The sequence below is a fragment of the Rattus norvegicus genome, chromosome 8, assembly GCF_036323735.1.
Source record: "Rattus norvegicus strain BN/NHsdMcwi chromosome 8, GRCr8, whole genome shotgun sequence".
In the NCBI taxonomy this organism is placed as follows: Eukaryota; Metazoa; Chordata; class Mammalia; order Rodentia; family Muridae; genus Rattus; species Rattus norvegicus.
This window is the reverse complement of record NC_086026.1, coordinates 68258354-68279152: the sequence shown is the minus strand read 5'-3', so window position 1 is coordinate 68279152 and position 20799 is coordinate 68258354. Positions and strand designations below refer to the sequence as shown.

Here is a 20799-nt window from a genome sequence, read left to right as displayed (position 1 = left end):
ACACTGAGTCCCAGCAACTCCTCTCTCTCTACCTCCCCAGGGCCACAACAGCATTCTTTTGTATGAGTTCTGGGGGACTGAGTTCAGGTCCTCAGACTTGGGGAGCAAGCACTTTACCGACTAAGCCATCTCCCAGCCCTGCTCATTGGTTTTAAACTTGATGCTTTGGGTCACATTTTTATGTCTCCGAAATCAGGCTATTTCTTAATTTTTCTCTTGGCCAGGCTGCAACTTGTAACTGAGCTTTCTCAATGTTGTATGTGTGCAACAGAGTTGTAGAAGAGGGGTCAGTACTGAGATATTTGTGAAGAGCTCTTTTTGAATTGTTTGTGCATTGTATATGTAATGTGTTTTAAACAGTTAAACGTGCATGTTTTCACTGCTAATAAATGCTCTCTTTGAGTTCCTGGGTTAGATTTAGGTTGTGTAGTACAGGTGCAGTACACAGGAAGGTAGAAGTAAGAACACAGTTTAGCTACCATTTGTACCTTCTGTAGGTCTAGAAAGTTAATGCAGTAGACATCTTAACAGGAATAGGTAAAATAACTTCTGGTTACGTTTCACAGATTGCGAAGTTCCTTTCCTGAGGTTTTAAGACTTGCCACATAACATTTTGTAGGCCTCAGCCTGTGGAATCGAGACTAGGACCTTTTTCTCTAATACCAAATATTGGTTTGGAATATGTGTAGGTTTCTAAGTGTTGGGAAACTTTTTAAACAAGGGTTTCTATTTATTGTTTTTCCTTCTGCCATTCTGTTTTACATTTATTTAGAACCAGTCACTCATTTTGTAATACAGGATTAGTGTATCTTGAAGCCACAATTTAAATAATTTATAAATAACAGTCTTAATGTCATTGTTTGAGTTACACTTTGTTGAAGACAGCTTGAATACTTTACATACCAATTGGACAATAGACTTCCCTCCGTCCCTCCCTCCTTCCTTCCTTCCTTCCTTCCTTCCTTCCTTCCTTCCTTCAATAAAGGGTGAAGCTTTATTTGACTTAAGATGCAAAGTTTATAACAAAAGTTTTATTTTTAATTTTTTTCTTATATGTTCACAGTGCCAGCCAAAAACTTAGAAAGATTGAACTGAGTTCTCCTGTGCTCTTACATCACAAGGAGCTCTTGATGAAAAGTAAATGTAAAAACTGAAATAAAAATATAACAAAAGAGAAAAAAGTTAACAAAAAATTTGATAGGAGCTAAAGAGATGGCTTAGTGGTTAAGGACCCAGAATTGATTCCTAGTACTGACATGGTGGTTCCCAATGATCTATATAACTCCTTCCAGGGCATGTACTCTCTCTTTTGATCCCTGTGGGCAAAACATGTGCACAGTGCACATACATTCAGCAAAACATTCATACACATAAAATAATCTAAAAAGTATTTTAAAAATGTAATATTCTGGGGCTGGAGAAATGGCTCAGTGGTTAAGAGCACTGACTGCTCTTCCAGAGGTCCTGAGTTCAAATCCCAGCACCCAGATGGTGGCTCACAACCATCTGTAATGAGATCTGATAACCTCTTCTGGTGTGTCTAAGACTCATATATATTAAATAAATAAATCTTTAAAAAATGTAATATTCTTAAAACATACCCAATAATAACATTAATTTCGTGTAGTTTAAAATATTGATTACTTTAAAAAAATTGTGGGCAGTTCGTGTGTTGGCAGCTAGGCAGTGCAGCTCCATGATAGATCCAGTGTTGCATGCCACGATGCCCAAGAGGAAGGCTGAGCGCCACTCTGCGAGGCTGTTGGCCAAGCCCATCCCTGCCAAGGTGGACTCGAAGCTGAAAAAGGCCATGGGAAGGATACATCATCAGACAAAAAAGTGCAGATAAAAGAGAAGAGGGGAGGGAAGGGAAGAGGGGAGCGAAGGGCAAACAGGCTGAAGTGGCTGACCAGCAAACTGCAGATCTGCCTGCAGAAAATGGAGACAGAAAACCAGAGTCCAGGCTCTGAAGAAGAGAAAGAAGCCAAGTCCAACTGAGAATCCATCACGTGGTCCCCACCTCCCTTCTTGTACAATCCAGAGGAATATTTTTATCAACTGTTTTGTAAATGCAAGTTTATTAGTAGCTCTAGAAACATTTTTGAAGATGAGGGAATCCTACCTCACCCCATTTTTTTAAAGTGTAAATGGTTTTTTAAGAGGTTAAATCATTTTCTGGTTGTTTATCTTTTGGTTCTTTTTTTTTTTTTTTTTTTTTTTCGGAGCTGGGGACCGAACCCAGGGCCTTGCGCTTCCTAGGTAAGCGCTCTACCACTGAGCTAAATCCCCAGCCCTGTTTATCTTTTGATACAACCAGAAAATAGCAGGACACTGATCAGGAGAGGCTTTGGCTGTCTCGGGGGTCACCATAACATTCCGTTTTTTATCCTACAGTACAAAGCATACTAAATGGCAATTTGGGGTCTCAGTTGTACATTTGTGTCTGGAATATTTTCAGTTATATCTGGTCTCGTGTTTCTAGTAGAGCCATTTTGTAAGAAACCCAGTCTTTGGTCCTTGCTCTGTCAGAACTGTGATGCCTGTGGTCATGGCAGTACATTTTCCTAACATTGTGACAATGTGCTCTGAAAGATGGAGATTTAGAGTATGTTCTGCGCGTGACATAAAATTGAGAAACTGGTGGAAAATAAAGTGGTAGAACTGAGGATTATATGAAACTGGTAGATAATAAAATTGGTGGAACTGAGGATCATGAGCATTTGGTAGCTGTGACAGTTCTTAAGGAAACTTGCTGAGTTTGAGGCTGGAACATCACTGGGATAAGTTCAAAGAGAAACAATATGCAGCTCTTCACTTGCATACATGAGCACAGTGTGAGTCTTCAGAGTTTGGGAATGTGTGATAGGAATTGGAATGTCTGTGTACTCTGCTCCTCAATCAATACAATCTCAGTTATGAAAGAATAAAAAAAAGTGTTTGTTCACATGCACACATGCAGAGGGAGATGTGCATATCCCTGCATGGACTTGTGGAGAACCAAGGTCAACACTGGGTGTCTTCCTCTATTACCATCTGTCTTAGTTTTAAAGACAGGTGTTCTCATGTAGCCTAGCGCTTCCTGTTTTGGCTAAACTGGTTGGCCAGCAAGTTTCTGGGAATCGCCGGGCATGCTTTGTATTGCCGACTCTTATGTAGGTGGCAGGGAGCTAAACCTAGATCCTTATATTTGTGCAGCAAGTAAGCACTTCACTCACTGAGATGTCTCCTCAGGCTAGAAAATATTTCTTTCCTTATAAAAATATTATAAAGTCAGATAGAAGGGAGTATTTGGAAATGTGATCATGATCACCAGTGGTTGCTTATAAGTCAAGAGAATGAACACCCTACTATGAAAGTTTGAAAAATATATATTGAATTTATTAAAAGTGCAAATAACTAATGTAAAGGATATTTTATTTCAGTTTTCTGCCTCCTTTATGTTCTTTGGAAAACTTGACTGAATACAAGAACTTTAACTCTGTTGTGGAGTTTTCAATTAGACTTTTATTAGCTACTCATAGTATCTAATAGGGCCTATCACAAGTTTTTTAATAAGTGAATCATTTGTTTTTTTAGCAGTAAATTTTATTTAGACACCAGTGGTGTATCATATTCAGCAATAATCTGAAATTAATCTGTATATTCTTATAGAAATAACAAGAGACATTTTTATTTATCTTGTCCTTTTCTGTTATTTTTTAGGAGCCAGTGTTCGAACATTCACTCCGCTTTATTTTCTGGTGGAGCCAGTAGACACACTGTCAGTTAGAGGCTCTTCTGTTATATTGAATTGCTCCGCATATTCTGAGCCTTCTCCAAATATTGAATGGAAGAAAGATGGGACTTTTTTAAACTTAGTGTCAGATGATCGCCGCCAGCTTCTCCCAGATGGATCTCTATTCATCAGCAATGTGGTGCATTCCAAACACAATAAGCCTGATGAAGGTTTCTATCAGTGTGTAGCCACGGTTGATAATCTTGGAACTATCGTCAGCAGAACAGCCAAGCTCGCAGTAGCAGGTAAGTCCTGTTAAGTGATTTACTTGGATTTTCTGTGTTTATAAGATCTAAATCTAAATAAAAACAGCGTGCTGTACTTTTCACTTAATTGGTAATTTTTTTAGGATGCCAGTTGTATGTATACTCGTGTTTATGAGACTACTCATTTGCTTAGGGTTGTGGAGAACAAACTGGTGCTTTTTTTTCTTTTTTTCTTGTGCCTGTCTGAAGGTTCAAAGTTGCTATCAGTTTATTCTTTTTTAAGTTAGAAATAGAGGTAGTTCTGTTGGAAAATTAATGTCTTTAAAACCTACTCATAATAACCATTGTGGCTTGGTAAAACTTTAGTAAAGCCAGAACCCTGATTCCTGGCAGTTGGGTTTAGTGGACAGCAAAGAGGAAAGAGATATGAATAAGAGACCGTAAAAGAGATTGTTAGAGCATAAATGATACAGAGAAGCCTGGTGTGAATGCTATTATAGAGGAAGCCAGTACATTAACCTTTAACTAAGAAATAGACAGTATTTACTTAGACAAATATCCTGCTCCTAACATATCATCATGCAGGGCAGACTGAAAGCAGGAAGTTGTAAAGAGGATATTAACTCCCTTTCAAAGGATCTTTGTTAAATGATGGTGAATGCAAGAGAAATCAAGGATCTAGAGAAGTAAGAAGTGTTTACCAAAGATGTATTCTCTAGTAGGGTTTCCTGACTGTCCGATGAAGTCATCTCGTGAAGGGCCATGTTGTTTTTTACTCACCTTGGTCTTGCAAGTGCGTGTGGACGGGCCTGACAGTGATGGCCATCTGCTTCTTGCCACTGCAGAGTGATAGGTTTTTATCTTATGCTCATTCACTTAGAGCCGCAGTTCTCAGCCCTTCCACAGGGTTTGCCTAAGACCATCAGAAAACACAGACATTTACATTACAGTTCATAACAGGAACAAAATTACAGTTATAAAGTAGCAGCAAAAATAACTTTATGGTTGGGCGTCATTATAACGTGAGGACCTGTATTAATGGTTCTTAGCATTAGGAAGGTTGAGAACCACTGACTTGGAGGATGATACCATGTTTTTGCCTTTAGACTCAAATACTCAAAATTTAACTTGGATATGACTTAATACTGCATTAATCATCCACAATCACAGATAGTAGAAAAAGAAAATTGAGGGGACACAATCTAACTCCAGGGAATTTCCTCTTTTTCCCTTCCCCCATACTTTCTACAGTGTGTGTAAGTACACTCCTCTGACCTCCTCTGTAATGTATTTAGGCCAGGCTTCTGCTTTTCTTTTGTGCTCTAACATTTCTTTTCTGGTCTCTTACTCATATCCCTTTTCTCTCTGCTGTGCACTAAACCCCACCACCAAAACCCTTGTATCTGCCTCCTGATTTTTCTGTACTGGTTTAATTTCTCTTTCCTGAGATGACCTTTGGCTTTCCTTACCACAGTCTACCTCTGTTGCTGGTCTGCCACCGTATTGTGCTTTCCTCAGTCTAGCCTCACACTGGGATCAGAGCACTGTCACATTCTGTAACATTGTTAATACCCAGTTTTCTTAACCATAAAACTCTTGATTTCTCCTATGAGCTTGCATCCAGCTCTCTAGCCTCATTTCTTACCATTCTACTAGCTACTCCCTGCCCCCACCCCTCCACACTCCACTTTTTAACCATTTGTAGCACTTGCTGTACCAAATGTTGAGTTCCTGTCCAAATATTCTCTATTTTCTGGCCTTTCCTCCTGTTTTCTCCACTGACAGTTAAAGGCTGCCCTTTTGCTTATATGGGTGTAGTTTAAAAAGATACCACTTTTACATTTCCTTAAAATGTTGGCCAGAATGATCCATATGATCCACCAGTTTTCAAGAGAATTGAGAACATTCAACCACACAATGTAGATGATTGCTAGTCACAGCAGCACTAGTCAAAATGAGTAAAAGGTGAAAATAACCTAAATACCTACCAGATGAGGCCTGGATAATCAAAATATGAAATATCTATATAGTGGAATACTCTTCATCAATAAAAAGGAATGACGTCATAATGCAGTATGACTACATGGTTGAACTGTGAAAATATCATGGTAATTTCAAGACCCTGGTCATAAATGACTGTGCACTGTTTAAATTCATATAAACAAAGTGCCCAGAATAGGGAACTGTGTAGAGAGGGCTCAGTACCTGACAGCAAATGGGAAATGAGTGCAGCAGAGGAGGGGATACAGATGAGTAGTTTCTTTAAGGGACGCTAAAAGGATTAGCGTATAGAGATGATTTCATAGCTCTGTTCATCATGAGTACTTCAAGTGGGAAACTTCATGGTTTATAAGTTATTTATTAAAAAGTGTTTTCAAAATTAATTTAAGAAGATACTGCCAAATTAGCAATTTTAAAAGACTATAGATATATTTTGCTACAAACAGAACCAGTTTTAGTTATGGCTGGAAAACAGGGAAGTTTCAAAGACTATTAAGAGGTAGTTCATAGATTTAAATATGGGGATGCTTTTCTCTGGGCTGTCTTATTTCTGCACAAATGACACTTGTTTTGTCTGGAAAGTAGTGTGGCTGTGTGTGTATTTCATGCTCAAAGGTTAGGGAATGGCATGGTCTAAATACAGACATCGTCAATCCATTCATGCCAACTTTATGTCTCGGTCCCACTCTTTTTCTCTCACTTCTGCCGAGGCAGCAGGAGCACAGGAAGCTGAGGCAGCTTTTGCCTTGATATACCACTTACTAGTTCGTACATCTGCTTTCCCTGTTCAGAGCTCTTTGGATTTTCTTGTCTGACAAATTCCCATATGTTGTTATGGACTTATGCTTTTGAAAATTAGTCATTTTCACAAGACCTCTGAAGGGAGTAGATTTTGATTAAAAACCTAGAACACAATTCTTCCTTTGATTTGTTAAGTTCCCTCCACCTAGCTTTATTAAATTCTATGTTTATCTTTGTTGGTTACCTATCCCCTGATTTTTGTTTGTTTCTTCTTTACCAAATATATATTTGAACTATTTTATATTTAGTACTTTCCTTTGAAAATCTCAGTAATATAATAAAATACATAGGAAAACTAGAAAGCATAGATGTTAGTTACTATTTGGATTAATTTGCCATCATAAAATCAGCCTAGAGTAACTTCATAATGAATCTCTGAGTCTTTACAGAGACATTTCGTTGTATTCTGAGCACATTAGAATTACTTCTAATATGTTATTAATAGATGGTACTTAAGTGTTTATATGCTAGGCAGTGTGCCATGTGAATTACTTGGGTTAACTTCTTTAATCACACTGAGATCTATTAGTTTTCATTTAACTGATGAAAACTGAAGCTTAGAATCAATAACTTAACACCTTTATATACCATAAAAGGTGGAGTTCATTTAAATTCAAGATTGGGATTCCAGTGGTGAATTAATGCTCTTAGCCATTATGTTCTGTGGCATCAATAGAATATTTAGAACTTCAGCAATTTCAAACTTAGAGGGTAGTTACAAAGATAGACCAAGGAACCTCATGTGCTTTTACAAGTCTTCACATGTCTTCATGATCTCCTGGTTAACATTTTTCAACGTCTACTTTGTCATTTCCCATCTTAGTTTGGTTTCTATTGCTGTAGCAAAACACAGACCTAAAGCAAGTTGGGGAGGAAGGGATTATTTCAGTTTGTATCCACATTCCATCAGGTCGGGAACCAGAGTAAGAACTCAAGCAAGGTAGGAATTTGGAGGCATAAAGTGAAGCACAGGTCATGAAGAATGCTGCTTACTGGCTTGCTGCCGTGGCTTGTTTGCCCAGGTTTCTTTTAGCACCCAAGATCACCTGTCCAGGGGTAGCACCGCCCACTGTGAGCTGGGCCACATCAGTCATTAATCAAGACTGCACCTCACAGACTCACCAGTGGGGCGGTTTTATGGGGGAATTTTCTCAACTGTGCTTCCCTCTTCTTTGATAATTGTACCTGTGTCAAGTTGATATAAAACTACCTAGCCTATTACCCAAATACACATTTTCCTCTGAACCTTTAAGAGTAGAAGGTGGCAGACATGTTACTCTTATATCTGCCAGAATGTGTCAGTGGGAATTTCCTGAAAACAAGGACATTCTCCTAAATAACCATAGACTTTCATCAGAATTTAAAATTTGATGTAATACTGTCATTTAATACAGATTTCACAGATCGGGGGAGGCAGAAGCCAGCCTTTCTGGTCTAAGATCACATTTGTCGTTTTATAACTATATTCTTATTCTCCTTTGATATATAACAGGGCCTCAGGTTTTCCTTGTCTAATTTTGAGTTTGATTTCCTCCTGTGAAGAGATTGAGACTTTTCATTTTGGGGAGGAATACCATGGAAGTAATACCGTGTTCTCAGTGTGGTACACTGACGTATGTAAAGTTTTGTTGCTAATGGTGTTTGCTTTATTACTTAAAATGATCTGTGTAGTATTTCTTCACTTCAAAATAAGGTGTGTTTTTGCAATCAATGATTACTATTTGGGGAAGAAATGTTTTGATATTTTATAAATACCATCAAATTCTCATCAATTTTCAGTAATAGTTATAACATCCACTATAAGGTTGTGGCCTAAGTCAGTTATTAAGACAGTAGTTGCTGAATGCCTATCGTGATTCCTAATTCTGTCATCTCTATTGAGTAGATCTTTTCCTTCTACTCCACTTTTTAGTTACTATTAACATGAGTCAACAGATTGATTGTGGTTTAGTAATGTGTTAGTGTCATCATTCTACAAACTTTTCAGTCTTGATTTCTGTGTTAAATAGTTCTTTCTTCTATATTTTAAGGTTAAAACTCGATCTAATGACATAAAGTGAGGACCATCTTTATCTTGTCCTTCCCTTGTTTCACTCTTAGAATCAGCCTCCAAGCCAGGAACATTCTTGCAATAAGAATGATACTTAAAAATCAAGATAAAGTCACTATTTGGACTCATTGTTAAAGAAGTGACATTAATTCAGGGATAGGGAGTGTGTGTGCGTGTGCGTGTGTGTGTGTGTGTGTGTGTGTGTGTGTGTGTGTGTGTGTGCGCGCGTGTGTGCATGCGTGCGTATACTTGAATGTTAATGCATGTTCATCAGTTATATACCAAATTCATATTTACCCACACTTTTATAGCTACATAGTTCTATATCGATAGTTAGATAATCCTTACGTCTACACTGAGTACTTCGATCATGGACTGTACCATAGCATTTACTCTCTCCTTATCCTTTTCCACACTGCACCTTGCTTTTCCAGCTATGAGGAATCGGATGCAGGTTATCCTTAATGTGGTTATTTATTAGCTATTTGCTTTGTATCTGTGTATCTAGTCAAAATGCGATCCATGAACCTTGTTGGCCCTGCTTATACCATATGTTGTGGCTACATAAGCTGTCTTGGTGCTAACTCATATGCCTGTATTTTAGAGTAATATTTAATGGCATTTTTATTTTGATTTTTTTATTCGTCCAGGTCTTCCAAGATTTACCAGCCAACCAGAACCTTCCTCAATCTATGTTGGAAACAGTGGAATTCTGAATTGTGAAGTTAATGCAGATTTGGTCCCATTTGTTAGATGGGAACAGAACAGACAGCCCCTTCTTTTGGATGACAGGATTGTCAAACTTCCAAGTGGAACACTGGTTATCAGCAATGCGACTGAAGGAGACGAGGGACTCTACCGCTGCATTGTTGAAAGTGGTGGGCCACCAAAGTTTAGTGATGAAGCTGAATTGAAAGTTCTTCAAGGTATTAATCCATTGTCAAGACTGATGGTTTTGTGTTTAGTAGACAAAACTGTTCTGCTATAATTTTTAATAAACACCATTAAAATGTGAGAAATATTACTATTGATTTAGTATGTTCAGTCTCTTTTAAAGAGATAAAAAGGGGTTAAAGCCATAAAAATCCACTGTTTAAAGCCAGGTATAGTGGTGTACATCTTTAATTCCAGCACTTGGGAGACAGAGACAGACAGGTCTTTGTGAGTTCAAGGCCAGCCTGGTTTATGTTTACATAGTGAGTTTCAGGACAGCCAGAGCTTCATAGTGAGACCCCTGTATTAAAAAAAAAAAAAAAAAAGGAAGGAGGAAGAGAAGAAACCCCATTGTTTAGTTAATGTATTGTTAAAAGTTGATCAGAGGCTAGGTATGGTGGCACACACCTTTAGTCCCAGAACTAAGGAGGCAGAGGCAGGCCTATCTCAGAGTTCCAGACCAGCCAAGATTATGCAGAGGGGCCCTGTCTTTAAAAAACAAAAATTAACCAAATAAAATAAAAATGAAAATTTATCAGGATAGCTGTGGGTGACGGCACAGACCTCTAACCGCAGCACTTGAGGGGCTGAGGCAGGATGACTTTAATTGGTCCTCCTGCCCACCCTGCTAAGAGCTGGGGTTGTAGGTTGTGTACTCCCACGCCTAGCTTTGTGTCCTCTGGCAGCCCTCTCTCTTCTACCTTCCCGCAGTAGGATACCTTTTTATAGTTAGTTGGGTTTGTTTGTTTGTTTGTTTGTTTGTTTGTTTTACTTAAAAGAATCTTGCTCAAGGTAGTTCACGTAAGGAGCAGGTAGAACAATAACTATTAGGCACCAGCTTACTAGGTAACTGGTGACATGTCCATGGCACTCCTGTTCTAAGGTAAACCTAGCTTCTCCCAGCTTTTTGTGCCTTCTCATTCTTTCTGATAGTCAGCTTTCTGCATCTTCTTTTCAATTATGCAGCTTCTTGCTCATAGCCTCTCACTTGGATCTCATTGTCAACACAACCAATTGCTGCTTTATGACCTGCTGAGTGCTTAATTCTTTATGTATTTGTCACTTCAAATTCAAATTAGAGATATAGTTTGGCTGCCCCTGACTTGTTCAGGATTCCTGTTCATAGACATGTATGACTGCTTCGTAGGGTTGTTTATAACATGAACTGGCGTGCAGTGTAGGACCACTGTTAGGAGCTGTCACTTGGGAGGGTGTGGCTGATGGACCTTGAACTGATTTTCCTTTACATATAGTTTCTTTTTTTGTAGTTGTTACCATCCCTGCCCATGTAATTCCTATCCTAGTGTATTTTCAGTAACCAGTTTTCAAAATAGACAACCTTTGCTCCATCTTAGCTAGAGTTCTATTACTATGATAAAACACGACCAAAAGAACTTGGGAAAGAAGTCTGTCTTAAAATCCACAGGTCACATTCTGTCACTAAGGGAAGTCAGGGTAGGAACCAAAGCACAGCCACAGAGGAACACTTACTGGTGTGCTCACGCATGGCTTGCTCGGCTTGCTTTCTCTTACACTTCAGGACCATGTGCACAGGGGTGGCATTGCCCACAATGAGTTGGGCCCTCCATCAATCACTAATCAGGAAAATGCCCCACAGGCTTGTCTACAGGCCAGCATGATGGAGGTGTTTTCTCAGTTGAGGTTTTCTCTTCCCAGATGACCATGGCTTGTGTCAAATTGATCTAAAATGTAGCCAGTACACTTCCTGATGGTTTCTTTATGTCATTCACAATTAAAGATTTTGGCCTTTAATCTTAATACCTCTTTCCCCCATTTACCTTTCTTTTTCCTTCTCCTCTCCACCCCTCTCTCGGGTGTGACCAGTGTTTGCTTTCAGAACAGTTCTAAATGCTTTACGTTAGAGCTTTTCTATTTGATATTCTCCCTGCATAGGAGATATTCTCCCGTGTGTGTGCCTCACTCTTTTCCTTCAGTGCTCAAGTGTCACTTTATGAGTAAATTGTTCCTTAGATATTCTGTTTCAAACAACACCTATCATTCCTCACCTCCGATGCTTCTCTTTCTCCTCCATTAGATACATCAGCATAATTGTCATAGACAGTATCTAGTTTGCCTTTCTCCCATTATTAGTATGTAAGCTCAAGGAGAGTAAGGAATTTTTTTTGGCACATGGAAACCAAAAGTATTTGTTATAAATTTGCTGTTATAAATTAATTGTTAAATTTGATTAAGTATATTTACATTTATAGATATAGATTTATAAGTACTGCTAAGTAATTGCAAGTGTAAGAAAAGCGCTGTTGCTACATAGTAATGCCGTCTAGCTGACTTGCTCGGTCAGATCTCCTTCCTACACCTGAGATAGTACTCAAGCAGCTCCTCAGAGTCTGATCCAGGAAAACAATGCTAATGGTGTTAAATGATGGAGCCACAACTTAGTACCTGAAATAAGAACCAGGGTCTGGGTATCTGCTTATTTAAATACGAAGAGAGCTTTTCTTGACAGTCATTTGGAGCACAGCCGCCTCCTGCGCTCTCACAGAGTTTTTGAGCTCATGTTGGGTAAGAGAGAATGGTCTTATGTCAGTTGCAAGCCTGTTTCATGTTGGCTGCACAGGCAGCTCAGCTGTTGGTTGGCCGACTTTTAAAGGCGGGGCTTTTCACTGCTTGGCTTCCAGAAGTATAACACTGACATGAATTGCTACCTGTTGTCATGGCTACAAAACTATCATTAATTGGCTAGATAGGTTAAAAGGCCATTTTGGTGGTTGTAACCATGACTATAGAGAACCCTTCACCTGACATTGGGGACAGGATTTAAATCTCTACCTGAGAACGATCTTCTCAGATTTCAATACTAATAAAATCCCATTAAGTAAAATACCTTTTATCAGTAGGAGTGTGGCCATGTCATTTGTCTGCAAGAGGACAGCGATAGAAAGTGAATATACATGATATATGAATATAGTAGTGTCTAGATAGTTGCAACATTACAAAATCAAAGAATTGATAGATTAATTTTTTTGGCTTTTGTTTGTTTGTTTGTTTGTTTTTTGTTTTTTGTTTTTTTTTTAAGACAGGGTCTCACTGTGCATCCTTAGTTGACCTGGAACTTCCTATGTAGACCAGACTGGCTTAACTCACAAAGATCCACCTGCCTCTGCCTCTGAGATTACTGGTATGCACTACTGTGACAGGCTTGATAGACTAATTTAAAGAAAACTCAGAAAGACTTTCAGACATAATAGGCACAAGAAAAGAACGGAGACTCACATTAGGGAGGGAGTTAGTAGGGAGGGGCACACAGCTGTTGACTTTGTTCAGTCTCTGCTGTTTGTACCCTCATGTGGTGTTGTATGGATTCATGTTAAGTGTTGCTCATTTGACCAGGAAGCACCATGTAAGCAGGAACTATCACTTAGATATCTCTAAGACCCCTAAATAACCCACACAGTACTTAACATGTAGAAAGTACATGGGAAATGTTCGCTGTTCAAACGGAATTTTCTTGGGTTATTTTTGCTTATTTTGTCATATAAAGTCACATAGCCAGAGTAGGAATTAGCTGTTCTTCATGGCTACAGTTGTGAGGTACTTTGTCTTTTACCTAATTATTCTTCCATTTAAATTCTCTTTAGAATCTGAGGAAATGCTAGACTTGGTATTTTTGATGCGACCGTCTTCTATGATCAAAGTCATTGGTCAGAGTGCAGTGTTGCCATGTGTTGCCTCAGGACTTCCTGCTCCAGTCATTAGGTGGATGAAGAATGAAGACGTGCTTGACACAGAAAGGTAAATACTGCCGCCCAGAGCTCTTTGTAGCCTTAATTGACTTAGTCTAATGCTATTTGGGGTATCAATATACATAAGAAATGACTGCTTTGTTTAAGCACATTAGGGTTTTTATATGTCATCCTTGAAATGCATTTTTATGCCTTATCTAACTATGATGTTTAAAGAAAAAGCATGCTTTCCTCATTATACTTAGCTTATGAGGTCTCATTTCCCTAAATTTTGCATGAGCTGCCAGATCTGACCAGGTTGAGTCATTTCCAGTCTTACATGGACTGTGGTAGTTTCTTCCTTTGCTTAGTGTAAGTAAATGGCTTCCTTCTTCCCAAGGGCTGCATTACAGGCAGATGCCACACCTGCCTTTGCTTTGCTTTCTAAAGCCCTAATGAGCCATAAACTATGTTCACAGTCGTATGTCTCTACAAGAGCCTTCTCTGTTACTACTCCTCTTTCAAGTCTCTTGTCTCTTCTTTATGGAATGGGTAATTTCTTCAGTTGTATTTTCTTAAGAGATCTTGAGTGGTAGTCATGGTTCAATAGTTAGGTCTGCTTTGTTTTCAAAACATAGCTGTTTCAAGCTTTGTAAGTTTACTGGCATCCCTGACTTCTACCCAAAGTGCCCTTCCAAGTTATGGTGACCCCCAAAACATGTAGTAGATATTGTCAAATGTTCCTTGAGGAACAAAACCATCCCCAGTTGAGAACAACTCTTTCAGAGCAGCTCTGTTACAGTGGTACTTTATGTGAGGTGCCACTTAGAATGAAACCAAGCTCTTCATACCCCAGCAGGATGAAGGCACAAGCAAGGCACTGAGTGAGGTAATGAGTACAAGTGAGGGGTTTTGTGAGCTGCCCTGTTAGTTGATCAAGAATTCAACACATAGTGATTGAATGATATTTGAGGTACATTCCTAGGTCTTCAGAATCAAGTAGTAAAGAGAGCTTTTGCTTTTAGAGTGGAAGAATGACAGTAATAGAACTTGTTAGGTTACAGTAAGTACTCTGAAGAAACTCAAGATACAGTATTTCAGGGACTAGAGAGAGGTAGAATGGGGTAATATGTATGGTATATAGAGTATTAGACAATTGTTCTCATAGGAAGGTAATTCTCAGGAGTCTAAGTGACCAATATTAACAAATCATGGTAGGAAAGTTACCTCTTTCCCAAGTTTTGTTGGAAGATTTTTTTTTTGAGAGCAAGTAATTTTTTACCCAATGTGAATATATTATGGTGAATAATATTTCTGTGAACTCTAAGACTAATCCAGGAGACTTTAAAGAACAAAGGTGTTTTTTTCTCTGCCTCTAGTTCTGTAGGTACTTAACTACTTAAGATTATGTCGAGGAAAGTCTGAGAAATGCTGCCTTGTGTCACTGTCTCAGACTTCAGGACTTGAGGAAGTTGCAGGGTCAGTACTCTCTGTCCTGGCCGCCGTCTGGGAGGCCAGGTGCTCAGCAGCAAGTCTGGCTGAATTACTGAGTAATATGAGAAAGCAGAACAGGTAGTAGAACACGGAAGTCCCTTAGGATGGGTGTAGGTAATTATTCAGTGTCTTTGTTTTTGTCAGTGCCTGGGAAATGTGGATGAACTATGCCCTAATATATTACTTAGATTTCAGATTCGAGATTTCAAGTTTAAGGGGGAAAATGTCTAGAAATCTCAACAGTGCTGGACTATCTAGAGAAACAAAGTATCTTAAGCATTAGGCATCTTTATTACATCTTTGAAAACAAATACACAAAAACATTATAGTTTGTTTTTTTTAAAAGTCTAAGAATCAATAACATCTATTTAAATTTGTTCATACATGTTCAGATGAAAAAGCAAATAGAATGAGGGATGTCAAAATAGTTCTGTTTTGTAGAGGCTCTGGAAAATACACGAGCTAATGCTTAAGGTCAGCAGCAACAAAGTATACTTTAGTGATCAAACAGTACCTTCTTTATGGGGTTACAGCTCTGATTCCAGGGACAAAGGGCAGGTCCTAGTTTAGAAAGGGTTTCCTGACCACATGCGGGTGATGGCGGGTAATACAGGCTCCCAGGATCGTCAGGCACAGCACTGGAGTCTTCAGAGTCACCTCTAAAGACTTCATTTCTAGTTAGCACCAGCCCGAGCATAATAATGAAATAAATAAAAACTTAAAGTGGCTGCTTTAATCGCATACCTGTAGGATTATATTCCTTGCTTTGTGTCAGATATCTTTGTCTATTAATCTAGTTTGTAATTCTCCAGATTAACTAAACTTTCTATCTTTAAAACAATTTGAGAACATCGATTTTCAATTTTTTCTTTGTTACAGGATTGTTTTGGGGTTTTATGGAAGTAGACTTATATCACTGTAGAGCTATGAAAGTATTCACCAACTTTATTGTAAATGATGGATGTTGGCTGATTTGCACCCAGTACCACACCCAGGAGCTACTCAATGGCATCTGTCCTTCCCTTTTCCTTCCTGTCTTTCTTTTCTTTTCTTTTCTTCTCTTTTCTAAACAAACCCAGCCCTATCTCCACCTCCTATTTCCTAGCCAGGTCACCATAGGAAACTTTCAGCTGGTGGCAGTACCCCATGACTTGTCACCTCGTGCCTTGCTGTTTGAGTTGACATTTTGCCCTCTGTATTTTTCTTCCTATTAGTAATCTCAGCATGGCATACCTGTGGTGAAGTTGGTCTTACATCGTAGACTTTATAATACGTAATTTCCATTAAGCTGACCAGAATAGGGAAACAGGAGTAGGCTGGAGGAAGTTGAATTGGTCATAAAAGTAACAACTCTTCGGGAGTAGCTAGAAGTGCCAGAGACTATGAAAAATTATTTATATACTGTGGCATTTATGCATATAAAATAAAAAATATGAGCAAAACAAACTGGAATTAAATTCTGATGATTTTTTCTTAATCACTATAGCAGTGTTTGTCTGTATTATGTGAAAAACCTCACAGGCATTGTTGTCCTCATGCTGAAATGTATTGCTTTGTTTGTGTGTTTAATCCAGCTCTGGAAGGTTGGCCTTGCTAGCAGGAGGCAGTTTGGAGATCAGTGATGTCACTGAGGATGATGCTGGGACTTATTTCTGTGTAGCTGATAATGGAAATAAGACAATTGAAGCTCAGGCAGAGCTTACCGTGCAAGGTATGTGAATATTTACTGTGTAGTTAAAGACACTGTGCACTCTCCAGGTCTACTGATTGTTTAACAGTCATATGGGCAAGACAGTACATCATTATAGTAAAAATGCAAACTTACGGATCCTATCACTCAAATTCAAATTCTGAGCCTGCATTTCACAAATACAATAGACATTTTTTCTTTTCGTATACGTGTATGTAGTATGTATGTGTGCATGTTCATGTGTGTTGGGTGCACATGTTGGGAGAGTACATGTCTGCCTGAGACTGATGACAGGCATCTCCTTCATCTCATTTTTTGAGGCAGAATAGTCTCTTAGTCAACTCTAGAGCGAGCTGATGAGGCTACTCTTGCCGCCCAGCTTCTGTGGGCACTCCCCGTCTCTGCCTTCCATGGCTAGAGTTATAGACGGACTGCCATGTGCACTTGACATTGTAACCTCCTCCTCCTAACTTCCATAGAGAGTGCCTTCACTGCTGACCCATTTCCCTCACCCCAATTATAGCAAATTCATATAACCTTTCTGAACTCCATCGCCCTTATCTGTGCAATGGAGATAATAAAAGTACTTACTTTGTTGAGATTATTTTGAAGATTAAGAGCTAATCCTTATAAAACTTCCATCTCAGCATTATGGTGTTTCTGTTGTAGTAGTAATTGTTGGTGTTGTCATTGGTGGTAATGTTATTGTCAAGGATGAGGGTGTGATCTGGGGCACCTACAAAGTTCTGGACCCTTTTATTGTCTCAGTATGCTTTTCTCCAGAGATGTCTGGTCTCCGTTTCAGAACCGTGTCTCTCGATGTTTGTGTTCCTTCTTTGGGGTGTATGGATCATGCCGGAAGGATTGCATGGCGCCTGTCCATGTCACTGGGCTTGATGATTGATACGTATTTTAAGATGAGGTTGAGCATCTCTGCAAGAGTAGTTGTTTTTCCCTTTTCTCTATACTACCATTTCTCTTTTTTTTTTTGGTTCCCTGTTTAAGAAGTCAAGGAAAGTAAATGTGGCACATTACACAGGCCTTTTATTTATACCTGCATGCCCTGACCTTTTCCATTTAGAAAAGTACTCAAGTGCTGATCCTCTTTTCTGATTTGTTTATGGTGTTGCTAATACTTGTTTCCAATAAATCTCTTATGGATTTTCTCTGTTAGTTTTGGAGAAGCCCATCCCTGCTTGCGAGTGTAGAAGTAGAGGCGGCCTGTGTTACTAACTTGTTTCATTTAATGTCATTGTGTGACCTGTGACTTAGTGGTATTAACTTGTGTGTTTTATCTTACATGATTAATTGTTTTTCTTTGTAATGTTGTTGATTTCAGAGCCAGACACAAAGCAGCTATATTTTTACCCCTACCCCTAGTAGTCACCAGGGAACTCAGATGTGTTTTTGAGAGCAACTGGGGACCAGTGAGTGCTTGGGACTCAGTGTTGATGAAAAGAGAGAGCTTATCTGTTCTTCCACCTTCGTGGGCAGGTGTTTACTCCCTGAGAAGCAGAGGAGCAGGCCATAGAGTTGACATAGCTGTTGTGTCAGATGAGTTAGTCCACGTCTTCTAGGTGGAAGGAGAAGTATAGGGCACAGTTTTATAGGGTGATCAGTTTTATAGGGTGATCAGTTGTGTTGTTCACTTCTGTAGAGATAGGGTTGGAAAAATAAAACTCTCATGAACTCCATCTGTGATCTGTGTGCTGCTTTGGCGGATCATTTTCATTGCTTTCCCCATTAATTAGATTTTTGTTTACCAGTCTCCTCCATTGTCCTCCATCAGTTCCTTTCTCCTTTCACCTGGTGTTAGTTAGCAAGAGCATCAAATGAAATAGATATGTTGCACTTGTCAGTTGCTGGTATTGCCTCACGGTTTTCTTCATAAGGACTTTTGTCAATATGGTTGTTTTCGATTTTATTTTTATTCATTGTATGGGCTCTGATAGTCTTCCTGTGAACTGAATTACCTAAGTTTTATTTTGTTTTGAATCCAGGATTTCAGGTAGTTCAGGCTGACACTGAACTTGCTAAGTAGCCAATGATGGCTTTTTCACTCCTGCATTTCCTCCTTCTATCTCCTGCACCATCACATCTAGTTATTGAGTGAAAAATATACATAATATATACATTTTAATTTACAACTAGTTTCATTTTAAAAATCTATGCCTGGAAAAAGTGCTCTTAATATGAGTTTGTTAGAGAAAACTGCAAAGAGACGTCTTACATATTAAAATTTACCATCTTTCAGACCAACATGTTATGGGTACAAGAATAGGCAATAAAAAAGAACAAAGTTTAACAATTACTTGCAGTACTGTGTCCTCAGTTGTCAGGATCAGACCCTGACCCTGGCAGCACCAACAAGCCTGTGGTCAACAGGACAACTAAAGAGAAAAGCAGTGAAAAGCAGAAAAAGATTTACTCAATGTGGCCATATTAAAATGTACAAATAAAGAAGTCTAGTGGCCACCACCTCTCAAGTCCTGAATTATGTATGCCCCCAAACCAGGAAGTTGTTAAGAGCATCAAATGAAGTACATCTCTCATACTCGTTAGCTTCTGGTTTTGCTCCACTGCTTTTCTTTGTGGGGACTTTTGTTCTATGGTTATGCACAGGACTTCAGGGTTTTGTGGTATGCATAACTCGGCAGCCCTGGTCAAGTTGGGGTCCTGCCCTTCACTGCTGACCTTCATTATCCGGGCTCCAATCTTTTCTGCCCGATAGTCCGGCATGCACTGAGAACTGTGTGAAATCTGTACTTGGGAGGGAGCTTCCTCTTCCGAGGAAGGTACTGAGCTTCACGAGGAGCTTTCTGGAGAAATTCTATGTCTTGGCCATTTTTTACTAGTCTGATAGTCAAAGAGAATATCTTTTTGACAGAATACAAATATCTATCTTTAGAATATTTTCATCCTGCTGGGATGGTTACAATTATACAATTTTAAAATATAAAAATTGGAATTCACTTTCAAGGAGGAAAATATATATATAACATTTATATATGTTATAATACATAAATATATATTTATTATTAAGTGTTAGAAGAATAGTAAACTTTCAACAGGAAGAAGATAAAGTTGGGTCTAAATGTGAAAACACAAAGAATAAATGAAATAATGTTTAATATTGTCTTGGATGGAAGAAGGTATCTTAAGACAAGCAGGGCCTGGAAAGCTGGCTCTGGCAGTAAGGATGGATAGCTTGTCTTCCAGAAAATGCCAGGGGACCCGAGTTCATTCCCTAGTACCTACATTGAGCATCACACAACCCTCTTAGTTGGGGCCTAGGGTTTATATCTCTTCTTTAATTCAGGTAGGTTTGATCTATTTGGATTAATGAAAGTATGATACAAATAATGTGTGACTTCTGAGGTTTATATTTGAAAGCCATGTATATTGCTTTTTCTTATTGCCAAGAATAATGAGGATGGTAGTCTTCAACAAACTGTCTGAAAAGCATATAACCTCATTAACAAGACTAAAATTGGAGCCTTCTTTTATATCATACAAGAAAGCCATCCGAAAGTGGATTAAAGACTTAAGGTCGAATCTGTAAAGCTGCTGAGAGAAAGCACGAGGGGAAAGGTTAAAAGGCATTTTTTTGTTTTTTGTTTTTATGTGACTTATAAAGCACAGGCAACAAAAGCAACAACAGACAAATAGAGTCACCTAGAATTGAAAAGATGCACAGCAAAGAATGAAGGAATCTTGAAATGACAACTACGAAATGAGAGAAAATATTTTCAAACCACATTTGTCTGATGAGAAGTTAATATCTAGAATAAATAAGAAATTCAGTTCAGTAGTGAGAAAACAACTCAGCTTTTAAATATTTTCAAAGGACCCGAAAAGACATTTTCTGAAGATAAAGAAGTGGCCCATAGGTATATGAAACCAAAACTATGAATAATCACTAGATTGTGTGAGTAATCACTAGAGAAATTCAGATTAAATCCTTTATAGGATACCACCTCACACACCATAGAACTACTGTATGATCCAATAATTATTTTAATGGCTGTCCATCCAGATGAAATTAGATCATTGTGTCAAAAAACTAAGTTTGCTCAGCCATACTGGTTACAGCACATAGGTAGCCAGACTTTGAATCAACTTAGTATTCTTATGGATAAATGAAC

General features: G+C 38.7%; 1 protein-coding gene across 14 annotated transcripts in view; it reads left to right on the top strand.

The window, feature by feature from the left end:
* Positions 1–20799, top strand: part of Neo1 (neogenin 1) — a 152448-nt gene that overhangs the window by 43006 nt on the left and 88643 nt on the right. For all 14 annotated transcript variants that reach the window (XM_039082421.2, XM_063266212.1, XM_063266211.1 and 11 more), the window contains exons 2-5: positions 3703–4020; positions 9484–9759; positions 13387–13540; positions 16539–16675. In XM_039082421.2, the coding sequence (XP_038938349.1) occupies positions 3703–4020; positions 9484–9759; positions 13387–13540; positions 16539–16675 (885 nt within the window). The remainder of the gene's footprint in view (positions 1–3702; positions 4021–9483; positions 9760–13386; positions 13541–16538; positions 16676–20799) is intronic.